This window comes from Rattus norvegicus, chromosome 4 (assembly GCF_036323735.1).
Source record: "Rattus norvegicus strain BN/NHsdMcwi chromosome 4, GRCr8, whole genome shotgun sequence".
Classification (NCBI taxonomy): Eukaryota; Metazoa; Chordata; class Mammalia; order Rodentia; family Muridae; genus Rattus; species Rattus norvegicus.
Window position 1 is genome coordinate 174,302,437 of NC_086022.1, and position 25,851 is coordinate 174,328,287.

Genomic DNA, 25,851 nt, shown 5'->3' on the forward strand with positions numbered 1-25,851 from the left:
TTTTGGATGTGATTCTTTGCTAGAGCAGCCATGTTGCTGGATAAAAATTCTATGTCTATTAACATGGGTAATGTTCTTTTACGGAGCAATACAGTTTTTCAAGTTCAGTCTTAAGCATGACACTCCAAATTACAACGGTGTATTGATGGAAATTGCAGAAACTGCACAGAAATTGCAGCCTTTACTGGTTATTAGAGGCGTATGTATTTTGGTTGAGTTTATTAACCATGTAGGATTCTGGTACCTACGTAATTCTCAGTAAGCCCACTTTGATGAGTCACATGCTGATGAAGCAGCTGACTCTTCCCCCAAAGGGACTGCTCATAAATATTTGTCCTCCATAGTATAATGAACAGCCACATAGTTTCAATCTGTGAAAGACTTAAAAATGAATCTTTACTAAATCATTCCCTCTTATTTGTGCTCATCAGTCAGGTCTGTTGATGTTTGTAGGATGTCTATGTTGTCTTCTGTACTATTCATTAATTATTCTCACTGAAGTTAATTTCAGTGTCTATTTTAAGATTCTCTTAAGTTGTACTAGGAAGGCATCAAGAAGTGGTTTTATTTCCCACTAAATAGGTGAAATCGTGTCCTATTAGTGAACAAAACCTCCTGAATGTAAAATTTAATTGATGTTTTGTTAAGAAAATATTCCAGAACACGTAGGTTTGAGTATTTTATTTTGTGACTCTTTATCTTTGCCTCACTCTCTCCTATTTTATCACTCCTCCTGTCCACTGTCATTGTCCTGTGCAGATCTTGTCTGCTGGGACTGAGATCTGAGGACCTGAAAGGATAGAGCAGGCTACCTCACTTCAGTTTCACTGTACTTTTATACACGAATGTAACAAAGAAACCAATGATCCAAGAAGGGCTCTTTGAGTTTGGAAAGCATAACAGCTGCCTGCCATGTGTATCTGGGAAAGCACAAAAGCAGAAGAAGTTGATAACCAGATTCAGAGCACAATGACCAGATTGAGTTCTACGAGCTGACACCCAACACGAATAGGCATGTCTTACAATTGAATGTGTTTATCCCAGGAGGCACAAAATCAAGTCCAAGACCAATGCAGAGGATAAAATACACCTGAGCTAAAATACCCTCTGTCTCTTTTCCTGGAGCGTCCCTCGGTTGCCCAAGCTTTGTTCATTACAGGTCCTTCTTTTGTCTGTGTTGCAACACCTCCATCCTCTTCTTTTATCTCTTTGTTCTTTTCTTCCCTCTCTTATTTATTTTAAATAATGATAAATTAGATTTCAGTTACTTAGTAGTTGTGTGAAGCTAAATAGAAGCTTGAGTGTGAGAACGGCTAATTACCTTCCATTCCACTTCTTCTTCATGAGAAAGAGGCCAACTGTGAATTTTAATAAATGGTGATATGTGATCTTGTCATCTACAGCCACATGGGAATGACATTATTGAAGATGTTAGAAACATATGCAGTGTTCTGGGGTGTATTGAAACCAAACAAGTTTCAGATGCAGTAAAAGAACTAACTCTAATTCTGCAGAGACCATCACAGGTAAATATATTCCGCTGTTGCAGCATAATTAAGTTTGCACTCAACAATCAATTAAAGATGATGGAAAGTTTTCTGACGAAATTGTACATTGGCATGCACATGTGTGTTTGTATGTGAGCACACAAGTATATTTCAGTTGTTCAAAAGTATGGGTGGCCTGATTGTATTATACCAAAGAGATTCAAATTAAGTTAAAAGGAAGTTTCTAACACTCTGACACTCAAGAAATTTCGTGACTTTCCCTCAAAATTTCCAAGTGCAGAGTCCTCTGGTATGTGGGAATGTATACATGCACAGCATTTCAGCAGGTGTGTGTACAGGCTGGTGATGGTGGCCTTGTGCCTAGGTACATAATAATCAGGCTGTGCAGCTTGAGGGCCATAGACTGCATATGTGCTTTTCCAGAGAATGTGAGGTAGACACTGTCACAGTGCGCTCTGGGGAAAATCTCTGGATCCTGAACCATTTCCCACTTTGAAAGTTTTGGGAAAAAATGGGGCATCATACAAGATTTTAACTTGAGAAAAAAAATGAAATTTCCAGTGTGAATGCTGATCAAAAATGATACTTATGAAATCTGTTCACAACCTGTCTGTTACTTTAGCAAATGAGTAGAGGTATAACAGTAACAATGGTGGCAATAATAATAATAATAATAATAATAATAATAATAGCAACAACAGCAGTAATATGGTAGCCCCTCTTCAGAGGCATAATAACAGATACCAGGTATCAGTGTCACTTGACATAGATTTGCCCATGATAAGGTTCAGTTTACAAAGTAGATACATAAAACACTAATAAAAATGATAAAATATAGCAATATAATACTAGGCTATAACATATAGCACATTTGTCAGAATCATTATTGTTTCTCTTTGAGGTCATTAAGTCAACTATGGTCACTAGAACACAAATACTCCAAACCATGACAACTGATCTGGTAATTCAGATGTTACTAAGTGATGGTGGATGAGTAGCACATACTGAGTGGATACAGGAGACAAAGGAATGATCTGGCCCTAGGCAGTGAGGAGTTGGACAAGCAGGACTCCTATTATACTATTCAGAATGATGCTCAACCTAAAAAGTTATGAAAATGTTTATTTCTGAAATATTCAACTTACTACATGTACCAGGTCCTTGAAACCATGACAGAGGAACTATTATAATTAACACTTAATACATATTACTCATTTAATATAATTTTATTTCACTTCAACCCTTTATCATTACAATGCCATGAATTTAGTATAAGCATGTTTGTTTTATTATTCAAATTTGCTGCACATGGTATTTAGGGACAGAGGATTAGTGCACGAATACATGAATTCCTTATCTGCATGGAAAGACCAACAAAGATTATATTCCTTTTAAATACATTAGTCTAGAAATTCTCAAAAGATTGATTTCAAATATACATAATCACTTTTTACTGAATGTGTAAATAATTATGCTGGCTTCTTATTGCTGCTGACACCAGAGCGACTATGCAAAGTCAGTAATTAAATTCATGGCTACGTCTTGTTTTAATCAGAAGTTGTTTTATGATTAAACAATGGGAACAAATAGTTTATTTGCATACTGTGAACAGTGAGGATGACAATACTAAGTTGTCCCAGACACAGATCACCAAATATGCTAAAAAATAAACATTAGCTAAAAGAACTAATCAGCTAAATCAATAATCCCCACCCACATTTAATGTTTAAGAATGACTTGTATTTGTTTCCTTGAATTTTTCTTAGTGACAGAAGAATAAGTTTTTGTTAACTTTACCACTATTGAGTTACTTTGCTGTGTCTGTGCTGGACTATATAACAAAAGCTCCGTAAGGAGAGCAGTGTGAACTGGGGATTACAACCCAAAGAACAGTCCACCAGTGCAGTGTGAGGAGCAGGCCATCAGTGCAGTGTGAAGAACAGTCCATCAGTGCAGTGTGAGGAAGAGTCTACCAGTGCAGTGTGAAGAACAGTCCACCAGTGCAGTGTGAGGAACAGTCCATCAGTGCAGTGTGAGGAACAGTCCATCAGTGCAGTGTGAGGAACAGTCCACCAGTGCAGTGTGAAGAACAGTCCATCAGTGCAGTGTGAGGAAGAGTCCACCAGTGCAGTGTGGGGAATAGTCCATCAGTGCAGTGTGAGGAACAGTCCACCAGTGCAGTGTGAGGAACAGTCCACCAGTGCAGTGTGAGGAACAGTCCATCAGTGCAGTGTGAGGAAGAGTCCACCAGTGCAGTGTGAAGAACAGTCCACCAGTGCAGTGTGAGGAACAGTCCATCAGTGCAGTGTGAGGAACAGTCCATCAGTGCAGTGTGAAGTACAGTCCATCAGTGCAGTGTGAGGAAGAGTCCACCAGTGCAGTGTGAGGAACAGTCCACCAGTGCAGTGTGAAGAACAGTCCATCAGTGCAGTGTGAAGAACAGTCCATCAGTGCAGTGTGAGGAACAGTCCACCAGTGCAGTGTGAGGAACAGTCCATCAGTGCAGTGTGAGGAACAGTCCACCAGTGCAGTGTGAGGAAGAGTCTACCAGTGCAGTGTGAAGAACAGTCCACCAGTGCAGTGTGAGGAACAGTCCATCAGTGCAGTGTGAGGAAAAGTCCATCAGTGCAGTGTGAGGAACAGTCCACCAGTGCAGTGTGAAGAACAGTCCATCAGTGCAGTGTGAGGAAGAGTCCACCAGTGCAGTGTGGGGAATAGTCCATCAGTGCAGTGTGAGGAACAGTCCACCAGTGCAGTGTGAGGAACAGTCCATCAGTGCAGTGTGAAGTACAGTCCATCAGAGCAGTGTGAGGAAGAGTCCACCAGTGCAGTGTGAAGAACAGTCCACCAGTGCAGTGTGGGGAATAGTCCATCAGTGCAGTGTGAGGAACAGTCCATCAGTGCAGTGTGAAGTACAGTCCATCAGTGCAGTGTGAAGAACAGTCTATCAGTGCAGTGTGAAGAACAGTCCACCAGTGCAGTGTGAAGAACAGTCCATCAGTGCAGTGTGAGGAAGAATCCATCAGTGCAGTGTGAAGAACAGTCCATCAGTGCAGTGTGAGGAACAGTCCATCAGTGCAGTGTGAAGAACAGTCCACCAGTGCAGTGTGAAGAACAGTCCATCAGTGCAGTGTAAGGAAGAGTCCACCGGTGCAGTGTGAGGAACAGTCCATCAGTGCAGTGTGAAGTATAGTCCATCAGTGCATTGTGAAGAACAGTCCATCAGTGCAGTGTGAAGTACAGTCCATCAGTGCAGTGTGAAGAACTGTCCATCAGTGCATTGTGAGGAACTGTCCATCAGTGCAGTGTGAGGAACAGTCCATCAGTGCAGTGTGAAGAACAGTCCATCAGTGCAGTGTGAAGTACAGTCCATCAGTGCAGTGTGAAGAACTGTCCATCAGTGCATTGTGAGGAACTGTCCATCAGTGCAGTGTGAAAACCAGTGAGTTCATCAGTGCAGAAAAATTGAGGCATCCAATAGCTGACCACGTTGCCTTTGAAGTCAGGGAGCTCAAGGAATGCATGTTGTTGCTCAGCCCCCCCCTCTCTATTCACATAATCCTGGATCCCAGCCAGAGAATGCAAGCATCTGAAGCAGACTTCTCACTTCAGTTACTGCAATCAAGATAACCCTAGTGCTCAAAGGCCAGAGTTCCCTAGATTATCCTTCATAGCAATACCCACAGCCTTGTCTCTGGATTGTCTGAAGAAGAGCCACCACTAACTACCACATACCCCCAGTATAGAAGCAAATGAAATAACTATGTAGTCTCTACACCTTGTTTTGTATAAATATTAAGATCTATGAATTTCCTAGATGACAATTGGGTGAGAAATACGTTGGGTCCACAATTAATTTGAGTGTATTAGTCACTCTTTGCCAGGACAAAACCAAACAATGTTATGAAAAGCATGCCACCTACATGTTCTGAAAATAAATAGTTCTACAAACTTGATAATTAAAAGTTTCTTCACTTCCACTAAATGGAGTCAATCCAGAAATCAAGGCAGTGAGAATTAGCTCCCAATGCATAACTTGTGTCCTTTTGGTCATTACCTCTTGGAAATGTTGCAAGTACCTAGAGCTACAAGCGAATGCTGTAATGTTTCAGTGCTGCAAATGAGACTAGGTTGCTATTGAGATGCTAATCCCTACATGAATCCAATGGTGGTAAATTAAACCATCCTCGTTTTCAATGGTGAACTTAGATCAGAGTCAAGTTACCATCTGGTAATTGGGATTATTCTTGTGGTAGCTTTGAATCTTCCTCCCAAGGACAGCATGGAGGCATTAGGTACCACAAACCCCATCTCTGCCCTCCCCTCATCTCATGGTCAACATAGACTTCTGTCACAGCAGAGTATATATAGGAGTGTGGGTGTATGTCCTCTCTTCTGTGGAGACCGTTAGGCTGGATCTCAACTTTTACATCCTACTGGATCAGTAGAAACAAGTAATAGGGCAAAGAGAGAGGAAAAAATCCCTTTTCGGTGAAGAAGAACTTCACGTGATATTAACATTCTCTGAGGAATAAAAGGTCTGATCTCCCAAAGAGTTTTTCTCCAAGATACCCAAATTCTCAGATCTGAAGCCAAAACAACCTTTTACAGAAAAATCACCTATTTTCTAGGAACAACATGGGGGATTATGCTCAAGAAAAGCTTAGATTTACACAATACACACCTTGTGTTTTTTTTTTTTTTTTTTATGGAGGAGTGTTCCTCTTTCTCCACATCCTGGCCAGCATCTGCTGTCACCTGAGGGTTTTTTTTTTTTGTTTTTTTTGTTTTTTTTTTTATTAACTTGAGTATTTCTTATATACATTTCGAGTGTTATTCCCTTTCCCAGTTTCCGGGCAAACATCCCCCTCCCCCCTCCCCTTCCTTATGGGTGTTCCCCTCCCAACCCTCCCCCCATTGCCACCCTCCCCCCCACAGTCTAGTTCACTGGGGGTTCAGTCTTAGCAGGACCCAGGGCTTCCCCTTCCACTGATGATCTTACTAGGATATTCAATGCTACCCATGAGGTCAGAGTCCAGGGTCAGTCCATGTATAGTCTTTAGGTAGTGGCTTAGTCCCTGGAAGCTCTGGTTGCTTGGCATTGTTGTACATATGGGGTCTCGAGCCCCTTCAAGCTCTTCCAGTTCTTTCTCTGATTCCTTCAACGGGGGTCCTATTCTCAGTTCAGTGGTTTGCTGCTGGCATTCGCCTCTGTATTTGCTGTATTCTGGCTGTGTCTCTCAGGAGCGATCTACGTCCAGCTCCTGTCGGCCTGCACTTCTTTGCTTCATCCATCTCGTCTAATTGGATGGCTGTATATGTATGGGCCACATGTGGGGCAGGCTCTGAATGGGTGTTCCTTCAGTCTCTGTTTTAATCTTTGCCTCTCCCTTCCCTGCCAAGGGTATTCTTTTTCCTCATTTAAAGAAGGAGTGAAGCATTCACATTTTGATCATCCGTCTTGAGTTTCGTTTGTTCTAGGGATCTAGGGTAATTCAAGCATTTGGGCTAATAGCCACTTATCAATGAGTGCATACCATGTATGTCTTTCTGTGATTGGGTTAGCTCACTCAGGATGATATTTTCCAGTTCCAACCATTTGCCTACGAATTTCATAAACTCGTTGTTTTTGATAGCTGAGTAATATTCCATTGTGTAGATGTACCACATTTTCTGTATCCATTCCTCTGTTGAAGGGCATCTGGGTTCTTTCCAGCTTCTGGCTATTATAAATAAGGCTGCGATGAACATAGTGGAGCACGTGTCTCTTTTATATGTTGAGGCATCTTTTGGGTATATGCCCAAGAGAGGTATAGCTGGATCTTCAGGCAGTTCAATGTCCAATTTTCTGAGGAACCTCCAGACTGATTTCCAGAATGGTTTTACCAGTCTGCAATCCCACCAACAATGGAGGAGTGTTCCTCTTTCTCCACATCCTCGCCAGCATCTGCTGTCACCTGAGTTTTTGATCTTAGCCATTGTCACTGGTGTGAGGTGAAATCTCAGGGTTGTTTTGATTTGCATTTCCCTTATGACTAAAGATGTTGAACATTTCTTTAGGTGTTTCTCAGCCATTCGGCATTCCTCAGCTGTGAATTCTTTGTTTAGCTCTGAACCCCATTTTTAATAGGGTTATTTGTTTCCCTGCGGTCTAACTTCTTGAGTTCTTTGTATATTTTGGATATAAGGCCTCTCTCTGTTGTAGGATTGGTAAAGATCTTTTCCCAATCTGTTGGTTGCCGTTTTGTCCTAACCACAGTGTCCTTTGCCTTACAGAAGCTTTGCAGTTTTATGAGATTCCATTTGTCGATTCTTGATCTTAGAGCGTAAGCCATTGGTGTTTTGTTCAGGAAATTTTTTCCAGTGCCCATGTGTTCCAGATGCTTCCCTAGTTTTTCTTCTATTAGTTTGAGTGTGTCTGGTTTGATGTGGAGGTCCTTGATCCACTTGGAATTAAGCTTTGTACAGGGTGATAAGCATGGATCGATCTGCATTCTTCTACATGTTGACCTCCAGTTGAACCAGCACCATTTGCTGAAAATGCTATCTTTTTTCCATTGGATGGTTTTGGCTCCTTTGTCAAAAATCAAGTGACCATAGGTGTGTGGGTTCATTTCTGGGTCTTCAATTCTATTCCATTACACCTTGTGTTTTTAAGCATAAATATGCATAAATTTTTATTCTTTTCAGCTGGAATCATAGGTAGCCTCTAATTATGATGAAGATAATGATGTTCCTGGAGAGAACTGAGGATTGAGAATTTTACTTTATTTAAAGTGCTTCATTAATAAATAGTTTACTCATCTCTGTCCCAACCCCAAGATCCTAGTTATTTTTTTTTTTACAGATTTTAAAGTTCACTGCTTCCAGGCTGTGTTCCCTAATCCTGCCCACTGGTTTTCATCCAATCTTAGTTGTGAGCTTACATATAGAAGAATGTTGGCACAAAACACTAAATACATTTTTGCAGGATTTGTGCAGTAACCAATTACCATTAAAAAGTCAACAAAGCCAATCTGCCTACCCACTATGATCTAAGATAACAAACACGGAGGGGTCCAAGTCTCTGCCAGCTACTCTCAAATTGAGATGCTTTGCTTTTTCCTTGGCTGCATTTTCGGTCATCATGCAAGACACTATCTCCTGCCATGTAGGGAAGTAATTAAGTATCTAATAAATGAGAGTTTGGCAAAGTGAAGAATTAAATCATAACTATAAGTCTACATTCCTACTTAGTATCGAAAGCAATCTTTAGCCTTCAAGTTATAATTCAGAAACTCACTTAATATAGTTTTATAAACTACTCCAGAAATCTGAAGCACAGGGTGGAAATTATGTTCTTTCCTATTGTGCTGTAGGTGGGTGTCATGGTGATTTTTTAATACATGTCTACATCCCCGAATAAGTCAAATTCTAGTCAAACCAGGCTCACCACTCAAGTAGTCTGTCCCACCTGGACAGAATGAAGGTATCATCTGGAGTTATTGGGACTACTTGACGCTACATTGTTGTGGAATAATTACCTAACACGAGTGCTTCTGAGACTCATAGGATGGCATTTTGAATCAAAAGGTTTCATTCAAACTTAATTATATTTTACCATAGGAAATGTTTCCTCTCTAAAGGGATCCTATGGAAGTTCTTTGATATAAGGGAACAGCTACTCTCTGTATTATTTGCTTAATAAATGTGCTGTTTAGTTAACTTCCTTAGAAACAAAATTTAGTATTTTTAATCAAAGAAAAAAATGACTTGGATGGAAATTCACTCTTGTGGTCAGGCTGCCAAAAGAGCTGGGGCTGGAGAATATCAGGAGTCCAGGAATTTTAGACAACAATGGTCAATGTATCAAGAGCCCATATGTAACATAAAATTATTTTTCAGTCTTTCGAAATTTCTGTCAGTTAGAATGTATCTCATAAGGAACTTGAACTTTCCTTTCCACTAACGATTATTTTTAGTGACCACGTGTAGTTTTCATGGTAATGAACTCAGACCCAGAAAGCCCCAGGCCAGTTGAGGAATTCCACATTTCTGAGAAAGACATACATATAGTCACCCTGTTATGGACGTGATTACAAATGACAAGGGGAAGAGTGCAAACAGTAATGCTCTGATTGTGCTTTTGATCTGTGATTTGACTTCATGTATTTTCCTCAGTGTTCAACTATAAGTTAATTAATACTCTAAAAGCAGAGAAAAATAAAACCACGAAGAGAATCTATATAGTTCTTTACCCACTTCATCCAGACCTCTTTAGGATGTTCCTCAAAGCTTGTGTCTGATTATCTGCTAATAACAAGCGATAGGCAGTGAACAATGAGAATTTGAAATGCACTCATCACAGAAGATTGGTTCCTGTCATGCCAGAGAGACAGAGCTTGACAAGGTCTGCACGGTGCTTTAATAATGAAAGGCTCAGCCGATTTGAGCAACGTCTTTTTAAAATCTCTAATAACCAACATTGCTTACTGCAATATCCAGAAGGATTTCTTATTATACTGTATGGATTTCCAGTGTTTAATATGCGACACAGATAAATAAACCAAGAGACACTTACATTACTCTCTCATCCCAGAGAGAGTATCATATATTGATTTTTTTGGATATTACTACTTTGATTATTTCTGGATTAGTAACACAAATGCTTCTCTTTTATTTCCTCCCACTTTTTAGAATTTTCATCAGAATTCAGAGACTTCAAAAAAAGGTAACAAAAATATATATTCAGACACTTAAGAAGTAAAAGGAACAAAGGACATAATTCTTAGAATTTTGTCACCTTTTTCTTCAGTTACAAATCTAAATACTGTGGTAAGATGTGCCCACACACCCAAGGGGGAAATGGCTTACTCAGAACCTTAACAACCCCTCTACTGATGGAAGTGATGAATTCACAAGAGAATTTTTTTTTTAGGAGAGTGTTATTTAAACCTTTATACTGGTTTGTTTTAATGAAAGGAGAAAAGTAGAGATCCCCAGCTTTGTTGTGGTGCTGGTCGCTTGGTTTCTCGATTGTTTCCGTATGTGTTTGTGTTTGTTCTGCTCTGTTCTGTTTTGTTTTGAGACTTATCAGTCACTACCTAGCCTGCTGCTAGTCAGGAACTCATTAGAAGACCAGACTGGCCTTGATCTTCCAGAGATCTGCCTGCTTTTGCCATCCAAGAAGTGGAATTAAAGACCTGTCTCAACACATGCAGCAAGAATTATTTTTTTTTAAATCCTTTTTGTCATCCTAAGATAAAACTGCAAGAAGTCACTATTAATTGGATTCTGATGTGGGAAAAGTCGCAAGCATTTATCTTCAAAGTCATTGATTTCTAATTTAGACTCAAGCTCTATGGGAAAGACCAGTGATGGACCAGGCAGAAGGACTCACAGAGGATCTGGGAGATACTGCAAGCTGAAGTAGATTTTCCTATGTCACTCAGGAGTGGGTGTGTGACCATGTGCTTTAGAGCAGGGTCCACTTTCCACTCAGAAGACATCGTCATCAGCTCTATAGAGTCTCAGCTCTCGGACCCAAGATTCTTGAATCATCTTGAACCATCAGTTGTTCCAATAGGCACAAAATATGTGTGTTGTTGAAGCTGTTGTATTTGTACAGGGAGATGATATTTGGCACAGAGACCTTCTGATTGTCTTCCAATAACTTGAGAAGCTTAAATGCAGAGGTTACTGTGGGAAGCATTTGAAAAAACCCCACCTTCCACATAGTTAATCTTTCTAGTAAAAAGTTGCATGAGAAACATTTAGTCTCACTTCTAGTTCCAACATTTGGAGAGAGGAGATCAATGATATGAGAGTCACCCTCCATGTGTCATCCTAGAAGCAATACAAAGACAAAGGATGTGGAGAAAACACCTGTACTAGGGCAAAGGGGATTAACAGAAGACTCTAAGATATAGAGGGTAGTGGGGACACAGACTGCCTCACCATACTCCTAGCACAGAGTCTCATAATCATCTGGGGAAGGCATGGGCATGGCTATGCTAATGAAGCCCCGCCCCTTCTATCTGGAGTGTTTTAATGACGTTTCTTCCTCCCATACTCCTTAGGGTGTTAGAATACGACATTCCATGAAAGTAAACAGACATCTGCCCAAAGATGTATACTCCATAATAAGTCACAACAGATTTCAATTAATATATTTGATTCACAAATAAATTAACATTGCAATTCTATGCTCAGGGAAAATACAGGTGTGATAAATATTATTTCACTGTATTTCTCTACTGAGCACAAGACCTTGATTCCCAAAATAGTTTGATGATGCCATCGCTGTGCATGTGTGTGTATGCAGACGTATGTGCACATGCACATGTGCTTAGAGGCTAGAGGTCACCACCACTTGTCTCTTTTTTTTTTTTTTTTTTTTTTTGAGGCAAAGTCTCTTACTACAGCTGGAGTTTACAGTTTGGCCTGGCTGATGGCCTAGCAAATCTCAGAAGCCACCTGATTCTCCCTCCCAGTGTGTCAGATTTTTAAAAATATTTATTTTTATATCTCAAGCACGAGTGTTTGACTACATGTATTATTGATATGGATGGTCCTCAGAGAGGTCAAACGGAACTGAATCCTCAGTAGCTGAACTTACTATAGCAAGTTTCCATGTGACTGAACCCACGTCCTCTGAAAGAGCAGGTAGTGTTCATAACCACCAGTGTTCTTTAGCCCTGCGCCTAGATTTTGGGGAGCATCTCAGGTTTTCATACCCGTCTACCATTTATTTGCTAACTGACCTACCTCCCTGTCCTCCGATGATCATGCATCTGAAATGTATTCTTCATCCAGAATTCTGGAAACACCGATTACATCGGGACATTTCTAAGCAGACCCTCGGGAGCAAATAATAACCCAGAACTGTCAGTCTGGACTAGTAATAAAGAGGAGAATGTAATAAGTGTCAAAATAATTAAAGTTCTCAAAAACACAAACTTAAGGTCAAGACAATAATGTTAGATATTTATTCACTGTCACACTTTTGCAAGATTAGAAGTTACCGACAGAAAGTTCATGCTTCTTGCTCCAAAGAACCAAAAGAATGATTTGAAAAGAGAAAACAATATGCTTCTAGAAACTTCCAAATCTCTACCACCCACGATTCGGGAAAAATCCCTGTTGGGTGGTCTCCAGAGTTTGACAAGGCTTGTTTTAGGATTATCATCATGGTGCTTTTTGCTTCTGCTTCATTAATTCCCACTGCTTATTTCTCAGGGAAATTTAATTAGAGCCTTTTCTCCTTGCTCATCTTCCCCGAGGCGGTTTAAAAGAAAAGGGAAGGCACCACTTAAGGAATGAGACAAATAAGTTTGTCTATCATGAATTATGTGTGCATTTATGAACAAGCGAGCAATAGCGTGCGCTGAGGGTGCCTAACGGTGGGCAGCACTGCCGGGGGAGGAAGCATCGCACCGAAGCTGGTGTCCATCCTAAGGAGCCCACATACTATACATGGGAACCGGAGCGGTGCAGAACATTCAAGAAGAATGCCAGCCCTTCGTGCCGTTTTCTTCTCAGTACAACTAGAAATCAAGACACAATTTTTGTCAGAGAAGCAACTTTGGAGAATGTTGTGTGTGTGTCCCTGAACAACGGTGCCAGGGACCTGACTCAGACTGTGCTTCGACCCCGTCACAGCAGACACTAAGAAGAATCCGAGGGTGCCGATATGCCCCCTCAAGGATTCCTTTGCTCTTCCAGAAAGATTGTTAGCTTGTTATATTTTTCCTTTATCACTGCTCATGTTTTATTTATGTGGTCATGACAAAAATATCCTAAAAAACAAAGCATTGGAGAAACAAAGGGATTTATTTGGCTTTCGATTCAAAGGTACAGGCCATTGTCTAGGAAAAGTCAATGTAACGATTTAAAATATCACATCTGTAGTCAAGAGTAAAAATGGGAAGATTCATGGATCCTTGCTTGCTTGCTTGCTTGCTTGCTTGCTTGCTTGCTTGCTTCTGTCTTACACAGTTCAGGGGATCCAGTCTAGGGAATGGAGCCTACCCATAATAAGCCGGGTCTTCCCCCTGCAAGCAACAATCAATACAATCCCACACAGACTTGCCTCAGGCCAGTGCAACAGAAAAAGAAAGTCCTCAGGTGGCCGTAGGTAATGTCCAGTTGACCTTTAAAGCTGACTCTCATAGTCCCTTTTTGGCATCACCACGGTAGGCTATGAGAGTTCAGCAAATGTTTGCGGTAATCATAAGACATGTAGAGGGGCTGGGGATTTAGCACAGTGGTAGAGCGCTTACCTAGGAAGCGCAAGGCCCTGGGTTCGGTCCCCAGCTCCGAAAAAAAGAACCAAAAAAAAAAAAAAAAAAAAAGACATGTAGAAAATATAATTCTTGTCTTGAAGTTAACCCTAAAACATCCATACATTAGAAGATAACCGATTGCAGATTCCAATCGATCAGCATGCCAGGTGAATCATAAAAAGAGCCTCCAATCTGTAACTGAAAGGTTATGCTTTCAAAATCTGTTCTGCAGAAGGTATGAAAGCACGTAAGACAGACGATCTCACAGCAGCTATGCCAAGCCGCCCCCACAGGCCCAGATGGCTAATTGGCTTCAGTTAGTCCGGGTCATTTTAATTAAATTTTATTTAGATTTCATTATACGAGATTTCAAAGCAATAATTGATGGCTTGTGAGAAATACGACCCTTCACAGACATCTCGATCTCTATCATTTACTCCCCTAGGCTTCATAGAGAACGTGACATCGGAACTGTCGAGGTCCCTCCATCAGCTGGTTGACGTGTACTGCAGTAGCTTTTGTACAGATTTCCGGCCTGCGCGCGCACCTGGAGGCGTCTCCCGCGACCACGCTGGGCTCCACTCCCACCTGAGCTTCACGGTGTGTTCCCTGCACAATGTTCCAGAAACTTGGGCACACAGGTGAGCGGCAGAGTCTTCGCAATTCTTGCCTGAGTAGAACTAGTATTGTTCTCACCTGGAGAGGAGACTTTGTCAGATTTATTTTTCATTGTAGGATCACTTAATAAAAGTTAGGTTCCAGGTGAGTATTAATTTTCCTCTCACCCTATTAAAATAATGACTCACTGTAAAATAGACAACGTTCATCCCGTTTAATGGCTTTCCTAAACTTCTATTTTTCATGAGTTGGTTTAAGTGATTAATAATAATTAAGAGGATAGAGGTGAAGAGAGAGTGTGCACAGGCATTAAGAATATTTGTGGAAAAAGAGAGAAGCTCTCTGAGCACTATCAAGCTGTGAGTGGTGCACACACTTCTCCAGATCAGATCCTTAACAAAGTAAGGATTACCCACGATTCATTTATTTTCCTCATTCTTCATGGAGTAACCTTTGGTTTTAAATTGACTATGCTTATGTGATATTTTCTAGAATAACATAGGAACACTGTGCATTGTGAATTCTTTATGGGCTGTGTATAGAAGAGGGCATTGATTAAATTTACAGAATGAAATCACTTGTTAATGAAGACACTAGGCCTACAGCATTTGACACCTGAAAGAAAAGAAAAGCTGAAACAATAATTAAAATAAATAATTTGGAGGTTGGTGTATTTTTATAAATTATTTGAGAATTCCATGCATCATGATCATGTTCATGCATAGTTGTACAACTCTTCCCATAACCACCCTTGCTGAACTTGAATTTTACACTTTCCTTCTCTGTTTTATAAATCCATCTAGTCCAATCTGTGCTGTACACAGACTGCCTGGTATCAGCCTTCCACTGAAGAAGGCCAACCTGCCTGAGTCCTCACCCTTAAAGAAAACCAATTCCTCATCTTCCAGAAGCTATCAAGTACCAATGGTGACTAGACTAGAGGAGGGGCTTAATGCAGATCTCACCTCTATGATCTGGGGCTTTTGTCTGACTTGAACTTCTGCAAGTCCTGTGTGTTTCTGTCACAGCTGCTGAGGTCATGTGTGCGTCTACCCTGTTTCATCCAGAAAAGTTTCCTTGCTGTCATCTATCACCTCTGACACTTATATAAGTCTGTCTTACAGATTGTGTGTGTGAGTGAGTGAGTATGTGTGTGTGTGAGTGTGTGTGTGAGTGAGTGTGTATGTGAGTATGTGTGTGAGTGAGTGTGTGTGAGTGTGTGTGAGTGTGTATGTGAGTGTGTGTGAGTATGTGTGTGAATGAGTGTGTGTGTGAATGAGTGTGTGTGAGTGTGTGTGTGTGTGAGTGTGTGTGTGTGAGTGTGTATTGTGTGAGTGAGTGTGTGTGTGTAAATAAAATGCGTATACCATTATATAATTAATATAGGATAAATTAATCTCTACATATAGAATGCTATTTACATACATATCTCATTAGTAAAACGTGAACGATTTATGTGATCTGAAGGGAAACCAGAGCTTATCCATGTGTTCAGATTCTACCAAATGAAATCATCGCGCATTTCTTGCCTTACTTTTATGATGACATTTAAAAGAATGCTGTGTAATTGCATGCTACTCAAGTGAATATTTTCTTATATTTTTCTAGTCATAAATAATATATACTACTTTTAATTATTTGGAAATTCTCTATAACTAAAATTTATAAATATACATCTTTAGTTGTATTTATACATATATGTATGTATATCACACACGTATATGTGTATATCACATACATATGTATTATGTGTATTTGTGTATTTTATAAGTAAAAATACACTATAGATTTGATCACAGTGTGTATTTGCATAAGTATAATCTATTCAGTTTTTCTCCATTTTTCTCTACAAATGGAGTCTAAATAGTTTCACCACGTTTTAAGATATATAACATTGTTAGTATTGTTATTATGTGTGCATGTACATGTAATTATAGATATAAAATAATGCTTTTCTACAAAAATACTATAATTAAAAATGAAACCAAATCATACTTTTTACTCACTAGAGGAACAAATTTTAAGACTAGAGCTAGAGGCTGTCCCCAGAGTGACACAGCACTCTCAAGGAATTAAGGGCCATCCAACCTTCTAAAATGCTGACAAACTGCATGTGTATAGTTTCCATGGTGACCTAGGTATTGCCTTGCCCCATCTAATTTCTCCCAAATTTAACCATGTAACAGACTAATATCTCAAATTCTGGAGGTCAGAAGTATAGTGGGGAACTTAATCGAACAGTTCTGAATAGAACATGTGGAAGATCTCTGTCTCGATGACCTAAGTTTATCTGCTTATGGGTGCATATGTTACATCATATTTACCTTCAAAATTGCATGTTATTTATTATCCTCCAATTCCTCTTTACAATATCTATGCAATAATCCAAAACACCTCTTAATGTATAATACATGCTCAATGAAGATTTATTAGAAATGTCTACATAAATTTCTTAGAATAAAATTATAAATCATAACTGGATTTATGAAATAGTTATATGGGTCAGGCGAGCAGAGGTCAGGAATGAGCTGAGCTGAAAGTTGAACAAGTCTTGATCATAAAAAGAAACTAAAATAGAAGAGACTATGGAAGCAAGGATCTTATATACTAGATATTAGATCTGAGGACCAAAGGGGCCAGCACCAGGGAAAAACAGATCAGACTAATTATAGTCAGTAGAAGAATGGTTGAGTAAGAACCATAGCTAGTTATACTAAGAGCAACACAGACTCACATTATATGTTGGGGTTATATTAAAAATTCCAAGAAAATCATTTTAATAATATTCTATGAATTCCTTATACAATGTATTTTGATCATATTAACCCTATCACTCAATCATTCCTGATTCCCCACCCCCACCTAACTACTGTGTTGTATTCTCTCTCTCTCCCTCTCATCTCCTGCTCAGTTTGTGTCTGTCTCTCTTTCTCTGTTTCTTTGTCTCTCACTGCATCTGTCTCTGTCTGTCTGTTTCTGTCTCTCTTTCTCTCTCTGTGTGTATGCATGTACGTGTGTGTGTGCGTGCCTGTGTGTGTGTGCATATGTGTATGTGTATGCATGTGTCTATGTGTATGTTTAATTATTTTTGAAACAAGGTCTCACAATGTAGCCCAGGGTGGATTAGAACTTGTATAGATCTACCAGTGTCTGCTTTCAGAGTGCTAGGATTAGAGGTGCATGCAACCACACTCGTCTCTCTTTTGTTTAAATTCAATGAGTGAAATTTGTATTACCCGAATACTTTTGAATATGGAGACTTCCTGGAAGCCTAATCCACATATGAGGGGCCACACCCTTAAAGAAAATCGACTCTTTCTCTTCTAAAAGCTATAAAATACCAATCGCTCTTTAGTTAGGTAGGGAAAAAATATTCTTAATTTCTTCAATCAGTCACAAACTACAATACATAACATGTTACAGTAATTGGAATGCCAGTGTAATTATGCATAATTATATTATTTGCATAATAATGTATATTATATAATAAATTATTTTCATTTGAAAATATTTTGACATTTGTAATTATGAGGGCTCCAAACACATTGGCAAGCTGAAACTTCTTCTCACTGAGGATTTGCTCCTTAGGAGGCACACCAGAGGGATTCCTAGAGGCTCCTTGTCATGTGACTTTTGCCATCGAAAGGCATGTGAGCAGATTCTTTCACGAACTTCCCCAACGTATTAATTCATAATCTCTATGATTCATATCACTATGGCAAGAAGCATTAATATTGTGGACACACTAAGAAATGGATTCTAAGTTTAAAAGCTATTAATAAATTAATAAATATAAATTCTCTACATCCTAGTAAAATATTCAGTTGGCCAAAAAGACAAAATCAATGTCAAAGGATGACAGAAATACTGGGAATTATTCTATCAATGTGCCTCTCTTGGGAACTGAGGGATCAGTGAGTTAAAAGGAGAAGAAGATAGAATAAATGCCAATGCAGGTAACACACTTCAAGTAAGAAATATATTATGTGCCACAGAATAAAAACTTGGGAATACAAATTATGGTCAAGCATACATAGAACTTTCATTTTAAGTGATGTAAAGCTAAACTGAAAAACAAGTCTAAAGGTTGAGATAACCTTCACAAAATAGCTCCCACACTTTTTTCTGTAGTATGATTAAATAAAAACAAACAACCGTGTGTGTGTGTGTGTGTGTGTGTGTGTGTGTGTGTGTGTGTGTTTTTAATTTGAGTAACTTGTCACATTCATGAGTCGAGGAATTTTCCCTCCCAGGGAGAATTTGAGTCCTGGGAGGTTTTTCCATTTATCCACTGCTGGGTTTGGAAAAAAAATACAGACATGAATTTGGGCCAATTCAAACTCTTGTCTTTCCGATTCACTGCAGAATTATGTTAGACCTTCAAATAAAGACCAACACCAGAGCTCGTCAAACTAGTCGATAAAATAGAAAGAAAGGAACTCTTCCAAATCCATTTCACAAGGGCAGTAAAGCCCTAATACTAAAACTGCAGTCAACAGCAGCAAAATAATAAAGACTGGGGCAGGAATTAGAAGACTAGAATCTGAAAGAATAACACACAGAATTGTGTGTGCTGTCTCTGTGAAAAGATTAACCAAATTGATATTCCCAGCCAAACCAAAAGAAAAACAATTAATTAATAATTAACCAGAGATGAAAAAGAACTTTTTTTGAGTAAACCTCCTTGAAACTGAGAAGATCATTAGGGAGTACTTTGAAAGCTTGTATCCCAAACATTGGGAAACTTGGAAGAATTATACACATTTTTAAATATATATATATATTTGGCCAAAACTCAAGCCAGAGAACATAGGCAATTTTCCAGACCCATGCAATGAAAGCAATAAGAAGTCTCTTCCTAAATTGGAGTTCTGAAACACAGAAATTCGCCAATGAATTCAACCAAATATTGAAGAAAGACTTAGTATCAACCCTTGTCCAATTGTTCCATAAAAGAAAAATGGAAGGGACTAACATGAAGTCAGCACCACCCAGGTACCCATGTGACTTTTACACACAGCGCAAAATCAAAACTCCAAGCCAAATGTCCTGTTGAATGAAAATGGAATTTTTTCCCCAACAAATGACCTTCAAACAGAATTCAAGATCACTTTGGTGGATCAAAGCCAAAACTTAATAAATTCAACATAAAGAGATTTAATGGTAGAAATCACCTTACTGAGATATGCAGAAAGGTATTTGACAGAGAGCAAGCAATATGCCTTCATGATAAAAGTATGAATAGATAAAGCATTCCTCAATTAACAAAGGCTGTCTACTACAAATCTAAAGTAACATCGTACTAAATGGGGAAAACCTGCAGTCAGAATAAGGGTGCTTATTCTCTACACTCTTATTTAATATACAGTTTGAGGTCTTAGCCCAAACAATAAAATAAAGATATAAAACAGGATTGGAAAATAGGGAAGGAAAAACTATCTCTATTTGCAAATAACATGTGTCATGGTTTTATATATAAAATACTCTATGGACTCAATCAGAAAACTTTTAAACCTAATAAATATAATATTTTCTGTAAACTTATGGGTTAAAATACAAAAAGCAGAAACCTTTTATACATAACAGTGATGAATTTCTGAGAAAAATAGGAAAAATATTCTATTCAAAGAAGCGTTTAAAAAAGGTAACTAGAAATAAACTATGATTAATGAGGTGAAAACCTTAAAATATTTTTTAAATGAAGAAGTCACTAGACAGAAATTCTGTGTTTCGAGATTGGCAGAATCAATATTGTGAAAGCAATTGGTACCAAAAGTAATCTATAGGTTCAGTGCAATTCTTTTCATAATTCTAATGCCATTCTTCACAGAACTAGAAAGAAATGCCCCACATTTCACATGAAAATACAAAGGGAAGCCATAATTGTACTATACAGAAAGAACAGTACCATGGATTTGACAAAACATGACCTCAAACTAGGCAAAAGGGCCACAGTGACAATGATAACATGTCTCAGGCACAAACCAGACATGCAACTAATGTTGCAGAACAGTAAATGCACAAACAAACAAGCCTACACAGATGCCCACATCTGATGCTTGACAAAAAAGTCACATCTATACATTGATGAGAGAGAGAGAGAGAGAGAGAGAGAGAGAAGAGAGGGAGAGAGGAGCAGGAAGAGGAAGGAAGGAAGGAAGGAAGGAAGGAAGGAAGGAAGGAAGGATATTCAACAAATGGAGTTGCCAAAACTGAGTTAGATCAATATTCCTCACCTGCATATGGAGGGCAGTCGAAGCCCTAGACATGAAGGGAAACAGAGGAATGGTGGAAGTAAACACACACAGAGGAAGAAGGACATTGAATGATTGACAGGAGGCGAGGATGTTCTACTAGAACAAAGCAGGCATAAAATATTACTTTGTATCCTAATAGATACAATTGAATGGCGACTGTGTACCATTTGCCTTTAGGAACATAAATGGAAACATACAATTTGAAGTCAATGACTTATTTCAAAGATCCATCAACACAGATGAGGTGATTGCATTCCAGGGATGCAGCGTTGTTTCTTCAGCAAACACAAATAGACAAAGGTTCTAAGGTTAAATGGGGTTAGGGACCAAAATCACATGATCATCTTAACTGATGGAGAAAAACCCAATTAAAAACCAATAACCTTTAATAATAAAAGCTCCATAGAAGCTAAGAATTGTCATGCCTTAACGTAATAAATACTATAGGCAGAAAACCAATTGCCAACTTCATTCTACATGGGAAAAAATCTAAAACTACTTTCTCTAAAGTCAGGAATGAAGCAAAGATATATACTCTTAGCATTTACAAAATGATTTCGGCATCATAACCGGAGAAATGATACAAAACAAAAAATACAAAACAGAATCCAATTAGGAAAATTATCAAATTTTCTGTTTGCATGAAATAGGAGCTGCACTTAAAAGGACAGTGATGGGAACTTCAATCTGACCATGAACGGGGGGGAAGGGACTCAGAGAGCAGGATATTTTACTACATGCCATTCCTAATGTCATTACGACAGAAACAGTAGGAAAAAATAAGAAACAAACCAAACAAAAACTTTCTAATTCCTGCAACAACCTAAGCAAATGTGAGAAAGAACTCTCCAGGCAAAGTCATTCACACTGAGAAATACAATGAAGGGAGCCCTGGAACATGGAAAGGCTCTCCTAAGTCCGAAGTCTGGCTAGCTTAGTTCTGAAGGAAATTGGCCATCATTCCAAAAGCTGCCTACAGAGCCAATGGAATCTCCTCCCTACTCTCAAAGGCATTCTTCCCAGTAACAAAAAAGAAAATCTTTAAGATGACAGAGAAAAGTGGAATGCACAGGAAACAGTGTTGAGTGTCTCCGGCCTTCACCTCAAGGAAGTGCACATCAAAGCCACTGAAATTCTGTGTCACCCCAGTCAGAGCTGCCACCAAGCAACGTAGCAACAGACACAGGAGGGATATGGGAAAATGGTCAGCTTTGGGCCCTGCGGGTAGGAATGCAGGCTAGCACAGGGGAGCTGGAACTCACTTTGGAGATTCCCCGAAGAAGCACAAATGTACTACTGTGAACTTCTACTAGCCCCCAAAGAACCTACTGTGTGGTCATACACACATCCTTGTCAAGGTGGCTCTACCCACCACAGCCAAGTTATGGAATCAGCTAAACGTCCAACTACACAAACAGAGACAGAACATTCTACTTAAATACAGCAGAGTATCGTTGCACAGTGAATGAGAACAAAATCATGTCCCTTGCAAGGAAAAAGAGCAAAGCTGGAGACCAGGTGCAGCAAACTCAGTGCAGACTTAGAAGGATAAGAATCATATGTTTAATATCAAATGTAGAGTGTAGCAGGAAAATTGGGTCATGAGAACAAAAAAGGGAGGTTACTATGAAAAAAAAAGGTCAAAAGAAAGAAAGGTGGATGAATAAAGGTAGTGGGATCCCGAGTGTAGATAAAATAAAAATATTTTATTATATGCACGCATGAACATATCACAAAGAAGCAGTTATTTTGTACAGTAAATATAAACTTATGGAAATAATTATGTTTTCAAAAAGGTTTCTATATCAGTTGGTGCCTGTAGTCCATAAGTTGAACAGCTGAGACTAGAAGACCACATCAGGCTACAGAGCAAATTTCAGGCTACCCTAGACTATGGAGAGGAAAATAGGGGCATGGAGCACCGCACAAAACACAAGAATTGACCTTGTTCTTTGTTCTCAGAGGCCCTGACTCTCTACCTTCCCCATCAGCATTTAAATGCACAGAAGAGTATCACCAGTCCTGTGTCCGTGTCTTCTGAGATGCATTTTTTTTCCATCACACTTGAGGGGACATCCAAGTGTTGTGTGTGAGACACCCCTGCCCAACACACACACACACACACACACACACACACACACACACACACACACACACATGCACGCATGCACGGCAGGTAAGCAAGGGATGAACCTTGTGAATTTCCATGGTTGCTTTGATGTAACTGCTCTTGACATCTGGGTATAGAACCCTTGCAGTCCAGGTTTCTGCATTTCTCAGAGGGAACGGGCCATTGTGTTGTTGAGCTGGTGTCTCCATAGACACAGAAAAGTTATGGGGCTGCCTAGCTGTAGTCTCCCTGACATAGCCAACATAAATTTTCATAGCAACTTTTTAAAGCACATTTTGCACAAACAAATATATTTTTATTGTTTGGCTTGGACAATAACAATAATTGACCCTTTTAGGAAGCTGTTTTCTTTCATGCGTTGAGCTTATTGGATCAATGTTTCCTTTCAGCTACAAAGCATTTTCATTTTCCTGCTGGCTCACATATGCTGGGAAGAAGCTGTGCCAAGTGAAAAGCTGCAGATCCCTGCCAGTCACAAAGTCATTCTCTTTTTCGGTGAACTGGAATGAAATGTAAGTTTAGCCTCAATACTGGCTGTACTGACTAGCTAAGAAAAGATGGTCCTTATTTCATTTTAAACAAACCTGTGTGTGGTGTGTGTGGTGTGTGTGGTGTGTGTGGTGTGTGTGGTGTGTGTGTGTGGTGTGTGTATGTGTGTGGTGTGTGTGTGTGGTGTGTTGTGTGTGGTGTGTATGTGGTGTGTGTATGTGTGTGGTGTATGTGTGTGGTGTGTGTGGTGTGTGTGCGTGTGTGTGTAAAATAGAGTAACAGAGACAGAGAAACACAGACAGACAACAGATACACACAAAGAGAAAGAGACAGAGGAAAAGAGAGAGGGAGTCAGGGAGAGAGAGGGAAAGAGGAGGTGGTGGTGAAGGAGGAGGAAGAGGAGGAAAGGGGAGGAGGAGGAAAAGGGGGAGAAGGAGAAGGGGAAAGAGGAAGAGAAGGGGAGAGAAGAGGAAGAGGAAGGGGAGGAGGAGGAAAAGGGGAAGGAGGGAGAGGAGGAAGAAGAGAAGAGGAGGAAGAGGAAGAAGAAGGGAGGAAGAGGAGGAAGAGGATGGAGGAGGAGGGAGGAGGAAGAAGGAGGAAGAAGAGGGAAGAGGAGGGAGTAGGAAGGAGGAGAGAAGAGGAGGAAGAGGGAGGAGGAGGAGGAGGAGGAAGAGGAGTGTTTGGAGCCAGCCAACTGATTCGATGGTGAGATGAGCACAAAGTATCAGTGGAAAACAGACTGTTCCTTCAACAGATTTAAAGTCCATTGAAAATTCTAGACAGCTGTCTCATCCTCCGTATGACTGAATTGAGGAGCAGGGAGAATTATAAATACAAGAGACACTGTTGCTCATTCACAGACTGGGGATGAGGGATATTCTAAACTTTAACCATGTTGATTTCAGCTAAGAAAAATAAAATCATCCGATTATACATGATCTCTCTTTCCTCTTGTAAACCAGTTGCATCATTATCTAATAATCAATGAGGGTAGGGAATAAGTACCTAGAATGTATCACTAATTAAAGGGAAAGGCTGCAGTTTTATCCTCTAGTGGTCTTTAATCAAAGCCCCAGATCTTTGTCCAAAGGGATTCATTTATTTTTTATTCTATGTGTATAATTGCTTGACTTGATGTCTGTGTATCTTGTGTATACAGTGCTCATGGAAGCTCTGAGAGGGCACTGGATCCCCTCAGGTGGCTGCAAAATGCTCATAACTGCTGAGTCATCTCTCCAGCCTCTTAGCTGCCTTCATGACACTATCCCCTTGTACCCCTCCCTTGCCACCCTCAACACAAGTCGTCTTCTTACTCAAACTCTTGGCGTTACCAACCCATTCATAGCACTGGCAACTTTCCTGAAGTTTCTCGGTTCTGGATGCTGTTCAATTTCCACGTGGTCTCTCGTGTTCCTCTGAGATCTGCATTCTCAACCTGCCAAGTAGAAGCATATGCCTGCTCATTGTCTGTCAAGCTCTCCAAAGGTCTAGCTTTGAAGACAATTTGGTTCTCAGTATTTATCACTGAAGAGCATACATGAGCGCTTCTAAGAGTCCAAGGACATGTTGAAGCGGTGGCATTCAATCTTCCTAATGCTAGGACCCTTTAATATCTTTAATACTGTTCTTTATGTTGTGGAGATCCCCATCATAAAATTATTTTCATTGCCATCTCATAATTGTAATTTTGCCATGATTGTAACTTGTAGCATAAATATCAGATATTTCTGATGGTCTCAGGAGACCCCTGTGGAATGTTCATTTGACCCCTGTAGCTGATATTTGCTGCTTTGTGGCTTCTTCTCTCTTGCACCCTTCTCTATACTTCTTCTTCCAACCATTCGATTCCTTAACACTAGATAGGAGAGGAAAAGAGATAGAGAGGAAAGGAGAGAGATCCCCGAATAAAGTCAAGGATCAGAAAGGGGGCAACATTATTGTTAGACTACTTTCTGACGACTGGGGACATCAAGTTCCTTGGGTCAAGTTTGATCATCACCATTAGGATATCCAGTTTCTTCTTGTTGTTTCTTCTTTGCACATAACTACTTAACAAATCATGACCAACCACAACCAACCACAGCCAACCACAACCAACCACAACCAACAACAGCCAACAAAACCAACAACCCAGCCCACCTCTCAGGACCCTGGCATTTATATACCCTCTTAAAAGTGCCTAGAATTCCAAATGTCACACAGTCACCGAAACCGTCTCTAGCTGTCAAAATCACACCCCTGCTAGAGCACAAGGCAAATCACAGTCAGCTGCTGTGAGGCAGGCCCCCATATCTCCACACCTAGGACTAAAACAAAGAAACATATTCTTATATTTCTATGCTTTCTAAAGAAACTAAAACTCCAAAATTGTCCCTACAGATTCCCAAAGTCAATGGTGACTGAGTCCTGAGACAGGGTGTACAACCTTCCGTCCCCCCATACAACAGGATCCTTCCCACTCACACAAATTCAAATTCAAATTACTCATTAATTAATTAAATTGTACATTCACGGGGTCCCCTTAGTCATTTAATGGCCTTAGTTCTTTTTTCAAAAGGTGCAATTTCCATTATCTCACCAATTTT

At 39.8% G+C, this 25,851-nt stretch overlaps 1 protein-coding gene across 4 annotated transcripts in view; it reads left to right on the plus strand.

Annotated features, from left to right (window-relative positions):
• Pik3c2g (phosphatidylinositol-4-phosphate 3-kinase, catalytic subunit type 2 gamma) overlaps positions 1–25,851 on the plus strand; it is a 367,852-nt gene that overhangs the window by 86,910 nt on the left and 255,091 nt on the right. For all 4 annotated transcript variants that reach the window (XR_010065609.1, XR_005503143.2, NM_053923.1 and 1 more), the window contains 4 exon segments: positions 1,404–1,526; positions 10,185–10,218; positions 14,217–14,412; positions 23,167–23,289. Coding sequence is in view for 2 of the 4 variants with exons in the window: in NM_053923.1 (NP_446375.1) it covers positions 1,404–1,526; positions 10,185–10,218; positions 14,217–14,412; positions 23,167–23,289 (476 nt within the window). In the remaining 2 variants the exon portion in view is untranslated.